The 12,066-nt window shown below is 50.2% G+C and overlaps 4 protein-coding genes across 4 annotated transcripts; 2 read left to right on the top strand and 2 right to left on the bottom strand.

Moving 5' to 3' along the window:
* Positions 1–4,231: 4,231 nt before the first annotated feature.
* Positions 4,232–5,359, bottom strand: EPUS_02339 (Mitochondrial phosphate carrier protein; the record flags this gene model as incomplete). Its single annotated transcript, XM_007805245.1, has 3 exons — positions 4,232–4,284; positions 4,350–5,101; positions 5,184–5,359. 3 exons carry the CDS (start codon positions 5,357–5,359, stop codon positions 4,232–4,234), a joined length of 981 nt encoding a protein of 326 aa, XP_007803436.1.
* Positions 5,360–5,755: 396 nt separating this feature from the next.
* Positions 5,756–7,633, top strand: EPUS_02338 (uncharacterized protein; the record flags this gene model as incomplete). Its single annotated transcript, XM_007805244.1, has 1 exon — positions 5,756–7,633. One exon carries the CDS (start codon positions 5,756–5,758, stop codon positions 7,631–7,633), a length of 1,878 nt encoding a protein of 625 aa, XP_007803435.1.
* A 693-nt stretch (positions 7,634–8,326) lies between these two features.
* On the top strand, positions 8,327–10,231 carry EPUS_02337 (Amylosucrase; the record flags this gene model as incomplete). The annotated part of the gene is made up of 1 exon (XM_007805243.1): positions 8,327–10,231. One exon carries the CDS (start codon positions 8,327–8,329, stop codon positions 10,229–10,231), a length of 1,905 nt encoding a protein of 634 aa, XP_007803434.1.
* Positions 10,232–11,129: 898 nt separating this feature from the next.
* EPUS_02336 (uncharacterized protein) lies at positions 11,130–12,065 on the bottom strand (the record flags this gene model as incomplete). The annotated part of the gene is made up of 1 exon (XM_007805242.1): positions 11,130–12,065. The coding sequence occupies one exon, from the start codon at positions 12,063–12,065 to the stop codon at positions 11,130–11,132; it is 936 nt and encodes a 311-aa protein (XP_007803433.1).
* Position 12,066: the final 1 nt, after the last annotated feature.

The following is a 12,066-nucleotide window of genomic DNA, read 5'->3' as shown; positions in this document are numbered from 1 at the left end:
GTACGAGTGCGAAGGAGCACAGCTTGATTGTTGATCCCATATACGGACCGCTCAACTCAGATCAGAGGGTTGTCGAATGCCATACTCAAGCCCACCTTTGTGCCCTTGCGACGGCCAAAAGATGTCATACACAAGCGGCGCGTCGAACAGTCAGAGTCCAGGCTCCGTCTTCTTCGGTAGGTTGCCTGTTTGGTCGAGTAAGTTGGTCTCCTTGTAATCCTCTTACTGTGGATGACGCCTTTCTCGAACTAACTGAGGTGTTATTGGGGCTATTGGTGTTCTCAATTAAAGCTGTAGGAAATATTCCGGAAATGGCTTCATGTTGATCCAGAGAAAGCTTTCAGTTTGAGTTCTTTGCCTGTTCACCGATTTCGTTTCTCCGCATCTTGTTTGATTTCTGGGTAAGTAGATCGACGCCACCAAGTATTTTCGACGTGTTCCTTGCTACCGCTGTCTGCCCTTCGATCCTGTTCAGTGAAGAGACAAGGAATGATTCTTGGGGTGTTGATGTACAATCAGCAGCCAAAGACTGTCGCAGTAGGGTCTGATTTGTACGCTGGCGGGATCGCGCAATCCTTGACGATTACTTTAAAATAGGGTATCTGTGTTCTCCACATGTTCCTGTTCCATACCTTCAAGGAGAGGGTAACAATCGACATAGCTCATTCGAGACTGTCCATACAACAAGGGCATGAATACGAGGAACCAGCGCCTTTGCTTCCAAGTTAGTCATGCTGTATTTCCAACCCAAGTCAATACTAAGGGGGGTTGCAAATACTCTGATTCCGAGGATGGAGAAAGTCAGGATCTAAGGAGCATTGAGGTTCAGTGTGAAAGACCTACCAAGAGCGATGATCCACCTCTTTCAGACCTTCGAACGTTTGAAATTCTCGTGGCACTGAACTCCTCACGCCTAATTACAAGATTGATGATTGGTAGTTAACAGACGTCTTGGAAAGGGGTATTCTAGTGCAGTGGCTGGTCTGGTCGACCCTGGGCATTGCCACGTGCATTCCCAGTTAAAGATTGGCTGCCATCTTTCATAATAATTAAGCGTGCTGAAACCTCGGAAATGCTCTTCTGGTCCACACCACAGTCACGCATCCCAAGCACTTACGCAGGTACGCGGGGATGCACAGATAATTGATGACTTGATCGCAAGGATTTATGATTTCAGCAAGGTGTTTACATTCGCTTCGCGGAAAGCTACGCATCAAATGGCCTTTCTGTATCAAATTTGCATGAACTCACATCATAAAACAGCCGATACACTTCAGCCAACCAAGCACTTTTCTGTCAGAGCAAGATATCCATGATCTTCAAAAAAATTCCTTCAGATCAGGGATAATATCGGTATCTCGCTCAACATCCCTCATTCACAAGTGCCACAGCGGGTTTGGTCGTATGATATTGACCTCCCGATCTGGAAATCTATCTTCACTTCTAGAATCTCTATCCATACGAAACAGGGCCCAGAGCCAGAAGATTTCCTAAAGTCATTCTACTAGTAAGATGCCTATATTACAGTAACATTTGATTTTCTTACGAGGGTGTAGGTCAGGTCGACACCGCTCTGTTGCAAGCAGTCAAATTCTGGGTTGGCTTGATTTCAGTACATCGAGAATGGTCCGGAGCTAGGTGACGGAAATAGTGAGAGTTCCGTCCCACACCACTCTATTACTTCTATCTTCAAAATGGTATAGGAAGACCATTTCGCTCATTTACGGCAGCTACTCTTTTGGGCATTGTAACAATTGCCTTATTGATCTCCTCCAGAGTGATTTATCCCATTCCTCCTCAATTGCCCGCCGCAGCTCCTCTGGATCAGTAATAAGGCCTCGATTCTTTAGCCTCTGCTTCAACAACCTCCAGATACTCTCAATAGAGTTCAAATCTGGCGATTCTGGGCAATTAGCTTCCCATTGGATCCCTAAACGAGCTTTGGCCTTTTTGATCTTATTCTCTGCCTTGCCACGAGTGCCATGAGCATTATCATTGTCCTCTAGAAGTATCCAATCCTTATCCCAACTAGGAGCAATAACTTCTTCTAGAAAAACAAGATAATCAGCTTGAGTAAGCCGTCCACCTCCTCCTGCGCCTGTGTAAAAGTGTAGGGGACTCTTATAGTTCCATCCAATGTACGCAAATACATGCCAAATTTGATTGCGCCGTTTCAATCGAAATTGGATCTTTGTAGGAGTATTTCGTGCTTCTGTACCGTGTCAACGATGTACTATAGCTTACTGTTGCAAGCCACATGCAAAATGACACTCATTACTGTATTTGTACTGCTTGAATTTCTCTAAATTCCAATGCCGACGTTCAAATCCCTACATTTCGCGTATCTTGATATTTTTAGAATGGATGTATTTTTTCTGCTGTGCCCTATAAGTGCCCATTCTAAATTGCGCCATATTTCTTTGAATTGCACGTTCAGATCCTTAAGCTAGACTAATAGAGCTTGCTATGGCATAATGAGAGGCAGATACAGCGCGAAATGAGGCATCTTCAACTGTCTTAATAGCTTCGCATTAATGAGGCTCTAAAGCAGGTTTTCGACCACGATTATGAACGCTATTGCCGCGGCGCGTAGATTTCGATTTGAGGATTCGATAGCCTGTTGATTCTGGTATATTGAGTGATTCGAATAGCTTTTTTCGAGGTAATTTGCCAGCTGTAGCTTGCGCGGCGCAAAGAAGTCGCGTACGCCGTGGAGTATCAACTATCGTATTTGGCTCACGTGGAGGCTCTGTGGGTATCGAAATTGACGAATCAGGCTGTTGACAGTTTTTTCGAGTAGTTTTACGTATTCTGGCCATTTTTCAGCTGATTTGAATAGCAATTGGTGGAATAATAGAAGATAGAAAAAAGGGGGTTGTTTTGAGGATGGGACGGAACTCTCACTATTTCCGTCACCTAGCTCCGGTCCAATGCACCATTCGATCCACACTTGTCTGTTGAGCTATGAATTCCCATTTTGGCCCGGTCCAAAACTGTCATTCCCAAAGCCATCCTCCCTCACTATCACTCTTCTCAGAGAAAACGTTGGCTTTCTGTCTGCAAAGCAAAATGAAGACCCACCCATGTTCCTTGCTTCTCAATACTTGCTTCCCAGTCTCTCTTGCACCCGCGGTCCCCCTCATCACCACACATCACCAGCACATCCTATCGACCCCTCCACAGCGCCTACAATACAAACCTCGGACTAGGCTCGAATACCTCCGTCCACAAAAGCAGCAAAAAGGAGGTGACGGAACGCGTCAACCGTGCATGCCGTATGATATGCCTAACATATTCATGTTTACATACACACATGCCTATCTATACCGACATCCACGGCGTAGAAGTGCACTCCAGCTCACTCCCCACCCTCTCTTGTCCGTGACCATAATCTTACAGGCAAGAGGCATACCTCCCCCCAGGAAGCCAAGGCGAAAGCCGGGAAGTAGAAGCCCGTTCTAGCCAATATCTTCATCTCCTCTCCTTTCCATCTCTGCGCTACTTCCGCATCGCTCTTCCGCATCGCTCTTCCCCACGTCCCGCTTAAGATACGATCTGACCACGCTGTTCAGGCTGAGTGAGAGAGATAGATAGGCACGTACGATGTGTGTGCGAGCACTCGACTCCTCAGATGTACTGATGTCTTACTACACTGCAGCTCCTCATGGCACCTTTCCACCCTAACCACGCAAGGTAGACTGAATGTTCGAATGAAAAGGCGATCCTAACTAACTAGCAGCCAGCCAGCCGTGGTAGGCCTTTAACTACCTCCCCCACGTATCAGCACAGGCAGCACAGCGGTATCGTCGCTACGGGAACGCCGTTCAAGGCTGACTTTGATCGACGCTAAGTGAAGAGCTAAGGTGTAGCCGCTGCAATGTACCAAAGGGAGGTACCACACAGAGGTGTACTTTTACCAAAGGCCTGGGCAGGAATTCATAGAACTTTACTCCGTATTAGTAGTAGTAAAGGTGGATAGAGGTGCGCCGAAACCCAATACTGCTGTCTATTTTATTCTTCTAGCCAGGGTTCTGGCGAGCCCAGTAGCTCTAGGGTCTATCGTAGCGTGGGAATCCCAGATGCAGAGACGCCAGAATCTAATTAATACAAGCATGCTAACCCGATGATGATGAGGAGACGCAGAAGAAATCTAGAGCTCAGAACCACTCTCAGCTTTCCGGAGTTGTGTTGAAGAAGACCGAAACTCTATGTGATATGTTGCATCGCATGCTCATTTAGCGATTTCAACACCCCCTGTGGCTCCCAGGACTCGTTTGATGTCGCCTAGCAACGTGGTCAGCTATGTTTCACAGCAGGCCCAAATGTCGAATATAATATTTGAAACTTACCATAGATTGCGAATTGACCGGCCGTTAGCGTGCCAACCATGAAAAGACGTGCTCCAATACCGCCGAAGCTTCCCCTGAGGCCTAACTCCTTGGCAATCTTGATCAGACGGCTCGTCGTACCTTCACCAGGCAAGCCTTTGGTCTTGTTGATCTTGCTGAGCATGGTATCTGCTGGCTGAGACACGATGGCGGCAGCGAAACCGGCGATCAGACCCGAGCCCAAGTTGACAGCGGTCTTGGTGCCATCAGAAGCCTTGTTCTTGTCTATTTGCTGCCACATCAACTCTGCTACCTTCTCGTAGACGACGAACTTGGCCATCGTGTACGGGACTTGCTTGAACAGAATGGGTCCGAAGCCGGAGTAGAAGGCGCCGAAACCTTCTTGCTTGGCAATCTTGCCGAAGCCGCTGACGAGGCCCGAAGCAAAGGTGGGTTGTGAGACGAGACGGATACGGGTGGCTTCGAGGGGGCACAGGGCGATGTCGGCGAAGAATTCGGCGGCGGCGGCGGAGGCGAGGTATACGGCTGTTCGGTTGTTCGAGGCTGCCTCGTAGCCAAGCTGGTTTATACATTGCTGCTTGAAGAATTCGTAGCCACCGAATTTGAAGGCGCCTTGGAGGAAGTAGCCGGCGAAAGTAGGGCCAATGCCGGTGAGTAGAGCGCCGGCTCCTTCGGTTGCGATCACCTTTCGGAATGTGCCGATCATGCCGGTGTTATAGGTTGCGGGATCGAGCTGAATTCGTGTCTTCACGCTGCATTGGGTCAGCATTCAACCATGCCTAGTCTCCCAGTGTCCTCCATAGCCGTCCGGAGACCGTAGCAGGTAAAGCTTACACATCGACGGGTGTGAGACCTCCATGAGTGACAGCGCAGCAGACAGCGCCCGCAAAAGCGAATCTGGAATAAAGCGCAGCACCGCTCAACTTCTGAGGCTGATTTGCAGAGGCTCTCTGGATCGCGCCGTCTATCTTGGCTGAACCAGTTGAAGTTGGAGGAGCTGTAGCAGCCATTGTGAAGGAGTATGAAGTGGAGATGAGATGGGAGGCAAGGATGCTAGGAGAGGAACTGTCCACGGAGTAAGAGAGTGAGGGTGAGGCATTTGTCGAAGGGGAAAAAGTTGAACTGGCCAACACTGCGGGAGATCCCGGCTGGCAAATCATTAGTAACTGAACTCCTAAATTAGACGCGCCTAAAAATTGTTACTTAGCCAACTAGCCACTTTCAGAACCATGTAAACAGTCGCGGACTGATTGACATTGTGCATTGGATTGTGCTACCTACCATGGAATTGTAAATGACCGCACTTGAAGGATGAGAGGATGTCCTAGTCCATCATCTGTGCTCATTGTCATTATAATGATGATTCCTCAATGATCTACAGACATTGGATAACCACTTCTCACACAATGGAGCAACCACCGAGTCCATTCAAGATTCCGGCCTCTCCAATCACACCTCTACAGCAAGTCTCACCGGATCGAATCAATCAACAAAGAATACCTGCGTCTCCGTCACTACCAAACCAACTATCGAATGTTGAAGCCAAAGCCCCTGGACAGTCAATTGACGTGCAGTCTAAAGTTGCCTTTCTCAACAGCTTGAACCAGAATACATCTCCATCACGCCAACAGGGCAACTCAACTCATGCAGCACTACAAAGAGCCTTGCTGGGCCGTGAGGAAGCGGAAAATGCTCTGCGCAGTTCTAATACACAATTAGCGGAAGCCGAAGCACGGCAGCGTAAGATCAGTGAGAGACTGGAGAGTTTGATGGAAGAATTGCAAGCTGTAAAGGAACGACAAGCTCATGAGAGGCAGGTGTTTGAGAAAGAGGTGAGGAAGGCCAGAAAGGATGCTTTCCGGGCTGGCTCGGCATTGGTCAAGATGCAAGAAGACTTGAAAGAATCAAGAGTAGAAGTAAAGAGTCTCAGAGCAGAGACCCAGCATGAGAAATTCGAGAAAGAGAAGTCCAAGCAGGAAGCCTTCGAAAGGGCATATGCTCTTGCTGGCGTGTTGGAAGAGGTAGAAGTTTTGCGTGAGAAGATGCGAGCGATGGAAGCTGCACGAGAAACAGAAATTTTGGAACAGCAGTCGAACAAGGCACAGCAAGAAGACCAACATCACCGGCTTGCCGAGATGCGACAGCAGGAGGATGAAGCACATGCTGGACACCTGTTGGAAGACCGCAGCATGCAGGAAATGGAAGAGATAGATCACACGGTGCAGCCTAGGCAAAACCGTTTCGAGCGAACTCTGCCTGCCGGATCACATCCCACCGAGCCTGGTACGGATCTGGCTATAGAGTCGCCAAAGGTCCGACGAAAGCAGCTGAGCGAGGAATTGCAACAGGACGAGACGACGCATATGCAAGAACAACTCCTTCTTGCTGATGCTGAGCTACAATGGGAGAAGAAACTTAGAATACAAGCTGAAGAAATGGTCCATTTCCTTCAAATGGAATGCCAGTTTAAAATTTGCGCCTGTCGCGTGGCAGAGAAGCATGGAACAAGATTTGTGCACGACAAGGACTACCAAGAATTAAACGCTGTCGATTTGGTGGTAGAAAATGACCAGGCTCAAGGAATAGAGCTTCCAGAGAACAATTCCGGCCAGTCATACGAAGCTGCAGGTGAACACATGATTGAGCCCACGGAGGATATGTTCACGCTCTCCCGACAGAGGCCTCCCGAGGACGCTGTGTCTAACACGGATGAACTTCAGATCTCGCCAACAGCTCATCCAGCACAAACAACATACGAAATGCTTTCGCCGAGCGGTAGCGGCCTACCATCGGCCTCTGATCCGACCGGGGGGTCTGAAGCTTGTGGTTTCAGCTTCGCTTCGGCCAAGAACGCCTCATCCCCGGCCATCTTCTCAGCTGAGGATATGACCTATCAGCCGCCTATCCGTGCGACGATCCGTCCCAAATCAGCATGCTCGATACCACTGAGAGATCCTCCGACATCACCACCAGCAAGATCACCCTCTGCCTCGACCTATCCGTTGACACCTGGATTCAAGACACCACAGCGCCAGGGTTTGTGGCTTGTTCACGCTCAGACTACAACGATGATGGTGCCACTCAGAGACAACGACGACGTCTTCTGTCCTGCACCTGGCACTCCTGGAACGCCAGTGAGTCGAGAGGCTGCACTGGCGCAGATAAGAGCTCGCAGGGATAGAGCAAGGAGTGTTGCAATGTCTACAAGCAGAAGTGCTCCAGGAAGTGCAAGAAGGGGTCTGGCAGGAGGATTGAGAGACATCAGTGCGCCTGGAAGATTTTGAGGAGACTAAAGCAGGAATTGCATTTTTTGGTCGATTAGCGTAGCCTGCACTTTTGTTCTTATCCTGGGTAGTAAGAAGAGGAGGCTCTCGGGGTAGGGGAGACTCGAGTACCTGATCAAGCATTGTACAAGTAGCGACCTTGAGAAACACGTTACATGAACTCTGTTTCTCTGCACTCTGTTCCCAAATCCCGAACATCCTGTTTGACTTTATTGGGAAGCACTTGCAGCGGCTAATGGGTTGACATTGCTTGATCCAAACGGTGCATTCTCGGAGATATTTCACGACATTGAACCCAGCCAACCCTGTCACCAACTAAACCAGCTTGTCAATCTTACTTCCAACACCCCACGTTAATTGGTCTTTCGTCAATCTAAATGACCGAACTCAGAAGCGACACTTTGCCCACGAGACCAGAACGCCAGTGCCTTGGGTCCTTCGGTCTCGTTCAAAGGCTGGCGGTTACCGTGCCGAGACAGTCGGCAGCCAACCCAACTCCTTGGGCAGCTGGATTTAGCCTCCACAAGTGGGGGTGCTCGAGTCGTAACAGAGAAGAAGATGCTAGCAGCCCAGCTACACGATGAGGGGTAGGATTGCAAAGTCTCTACTATGGATACTCCCTCCTGTTGCTCCGCGTGAGCAACGACCCTTTTGCCTGGAAGATGTTTCCTCCTCAGCGCCCATAGCTCCACCATGGGTCTGTCGATTGAACAGCAGGGCCGAGCGGCAAAGGCCTACATTATTCAACAGCTTCGAAAGAGTGACGATGGATCCGCGGTACTCAAAGATCGTGACTTTATGCAACGATTCGAGGAGAATTTCATGACAATCTTCGGCATCTTCGCCGAGCTTTACGGCTATCGCTTCGATTGCTTGGACCAATTGGCAGAGGTCATCCTCGTCTGTTGTCGAAGCTGGAAAGGACGCCCGGACGATCTTAAACAAATCGACAAGCAGAGAGAGCTTGATCCAGACTGGTACCTTTCGAGCCAAATGCTGGGGGGTGTATGCTATGTCGATCGATATGCTCAGGGTCTCGAAGGTATCAAAGCCAAGATCCCATATTTTCAAGAGCTAGGCCTTACGTATTTACATCTCATGCCACTATTCTTGAGGCCGAAGCCCTTTTCGGACGGAGGATACGCCGTGTCAAGCTACAGAGAGATCGAGCCGGAGCTGGGGACCATCGAGCAATTGAGAGACCTTGCTACCGAACTGCGGAAAGTAGGCATTAGCCTGGTGGTCGACCTGATCTTCAACCATACTTCGAATGAGCATGACTGGGCCAAGAAAGCTGCCAAAGGTGATCCTGAGCATTCAGCAATGTATTGGATCTTTCCAGATCGAAGCGTTCCCTCAGCCTTTGAGGCCAGCACAAGAGAGATCTTTCCTGATGATCACCCAGGCTCTTTCATTCAATTACCTGACGGTCGCTACATCTGGTCAACATTCTACCGCTTTCAGTGGGATCTCAACTACTCCAACCCCAATGTGTTCCGTGCCATGGCCGGTGAAATGCTCTATCTTGCCAATATTGGCATTGACTTGTTCAGAATGGACGCCGTGGCCTTCATGTGGAAGCAGATCAACACTGACTGTGAGAATCTACCGGAAGTCCACAAGCTTCTGCGAGCCTTCAATGCCCTGTGTCGATTAGCTGCTCCTTCCGTGCTCTTCAAGTCCGAAGCCATCGTGCATCCTGATTTCGTAGCCCAATACATTGACCGCTCCGAATGCCAGCTATCGTACAACCCCTTACAGATGGCCTTGACCTGGGAAGCGCTAGCCACTCGCGACGCCTCAATGCTCTCCCAAGCGATCGAGCGAAGACACAACATCGCCCGAGGCTGTGCGTGGGTAAATTACGTCCGCTCTCACGACGATATCGGCTGGACCTTCTCCGACGAAGACGCCCTCGAACTAGGAAAACAAGGCACCAACCACCGAAAATTCCTCAATGCGTTCTACGTCAGTCGACACCCTGGCAGCTTCGCCCGCGGCGTACCATTCCAAGATAACCCAAAGACCGGCGACTGCCGCATCTCCGGCACCACAGCCTCCCTCGCTGGTCTCGAATCCGGTCAAGAAGGCGCCCTCGATCGAATCTTGCTCGCATACTCCATCGCCATGAGCACCGGTGGCATTCCCCTGATATACCTTGGCGACGAAGTCGGCCAGCTCAACGACTACAGCTACATGAACGACCCGGCCAAGATGGATGACAGTCGATGGGTAAATCGGCCCCCCTATCCCGAGCAGAACTACGCCGAAAGGCATGACAAAAACACCATCCCCGGCCAGCTGTACGCCGGCATGCAGCACCTGATCCGACTTCGTAAATCAACGCCCGAGCTCGCCGGTGGCAGAGCAGTCGGCTTCTACACCGCCAACCCTGCTGTGCTGGGTTATCAGAGACCCGGGCCCACTTCGACGGTGCTGTGTCTGGTCAATTTCTCGGATGAGAGGCAGTGGGTAGGCAGGGAGAGATTGATGCAGCTGCCGGAGGAAGTCATGGATCTGGTGTCCGGGTATATGATCGAGTTGAGACAGGCAGGTATCCATATGAGGTCGCATCAGTATATGTGGTTGAGGTATTGAATTAGGAATCCTAGGAATAGATAGGTTGTGTGTACATCGTTGATCTTCTTGAGCAAAATCGTCTTCGATTCTAAAATCAAACATCTGCACAAGAAAAAGTAAAAACCCTCTCACGCGGATCAAGCGGCGTAAATTCTCAGCCTGACAGGCCAGTTGACCAGAAGAGGCAAAGCAACGGCGTGCTTGTCTCCAAGATGCCATGCATCCACCATACATTCACTCACTCACTCGTTCACTTACTCGTCTCACTCTCATCAAATTATATCCCAAACTGGACGTAGTCCAAAACATCAAACTAGAGGTTCGAGAAAAAAAAAAGATAAATATTATAATTAACGATTGGATCATGATTCTGGGGCGATTCGTACGCCCGAAGGCCCAATCTCCGGTGCCGAAAACCAGCGCCTTAACAAATCTATCAAATTCCATCTTATTTTTTTCCCCACAAATGTGGCCCAGAAAGCAACGAGCACTTTCCTGTTCTTCGTGTCCACAGTTTTCATTGTGGGGACCTTCTGGATGCGATCGAGAGATAGAGAAATAGCTGGTGCCGGGGGGGTTGTCTACAGTAGCGGTGATAAAGGGATAACTACAGGGAACGTTGAGGTTGGGATGGAATTTGGCTTTGTCAGGGAGTCGGGCGGTGGTACCTGTTTGGGAGATGTGTTTTCTATCCTCACTTCTTTCCAGGTGGAGGGTGAGATGTACGTTGTGTCCCTTGCCCGATGGAATTCGTACTTCGTCCGCTCCGTTGTGGCTTCTCATAAGTAGTCCTGTTGCGAAACGAAGGCGTTTCCGAGCCACTACTTCCCTTTTCTTCCTTTCTTCTTCTCTCCCTGCTTCTGTTCTAAGTCGGTCCAGGCTTCAGGCAGCACCACCTACCCACCTGTCCCTTGTTCTAATCCTGATTTATGGTTTCGCCATCCGTGCGATACTCATCTCCCTTCCAATGCCCATCGCTCCGGCCCAAATATCCCCTCTCTCCAACCTCTACCCCCTCGACGATCCATCTCCGCATCACCCTCTCTACCCACCCCCTAGGTATCCCCAACTCGACACTCTGCCTGATAGCCCGGTTCATCCTGCCCACGTACTCCGGCTTGACGGGACCCGGCGAAGTGCGGAGCTCATCAACGTAGACCAAGGCAGTGATCCCCGTCTCCATCTCAGCAGCTTGATCAGCATTCTCCGACTTTGATCTCGCCTCCGGCGCATAGGATTTAGAGCCAACAACCCCATAAGTCACGGGGTCCTGAAGCCATTTCGTGACCCTCACAGGCAGATACAGTTTATTGTAATCCCAAGTGCCCTGCAAGAAGGGTTTCCGGCGTACCTCCTCAGCATCAGGCGAAGGATTGGGTGTTGGGGTGGGATTTCGGTATGTGTGATGGCCTTCGTATCCGTCCAGGATGGATTCTGAGCCGGCCGTGAGGTTGTAGATTAGGCCCCAGACTACGCTGCTGTCGTCGTCTTCATGAAAAGTACCTGGGGAGTCTGCTTTCTGTTCAACATCAGACGCTGGTGCGGTGGCTGGATGGGGATGCTGGTCATGCTCCCCGTCCTGGTCCGACTCTGACCTTGACTTCAGTTTTGGTGCCACTCCAGACTGAGGAGATCTTCTTGGGGATGGCACTACGTTAGCGTACCCTCGACCACAGATGATCCATCGCCAGCCGTCCAAGCGGGCGATGGCAACGGGAATAGAGGATGTGGCGGGGTACTCGGGACAGCGACCGGCCATTTGTTCTGGGGAGAGGTTGGAGCCATAGGCGAAGTAGAATGTGCCGGTCTGGGAGGAGGTAGGGTTTGCGGGAAGACCAATGCTGAGTTCCATG

The sequence above is a fragment of the Endocarpon pusillum genome (genome assembly GCF_000464535.1).
Source record: "Endocarpon pusillum Z07020 unplaced genomic scaffold scaffold4192, whole genome shotgun sequence".
Taxonomy (NCBI): domain Eukaryota; kingdom Fungi; phylum Ascomycota; class Eurotiomycetes; order Verrucariales; family Verrucariaceae; genus Endocarpon; species Endocarpon pusillum.
This window is presented reverse-complemented; position numbering and strand designations above follow the sequence as displayed.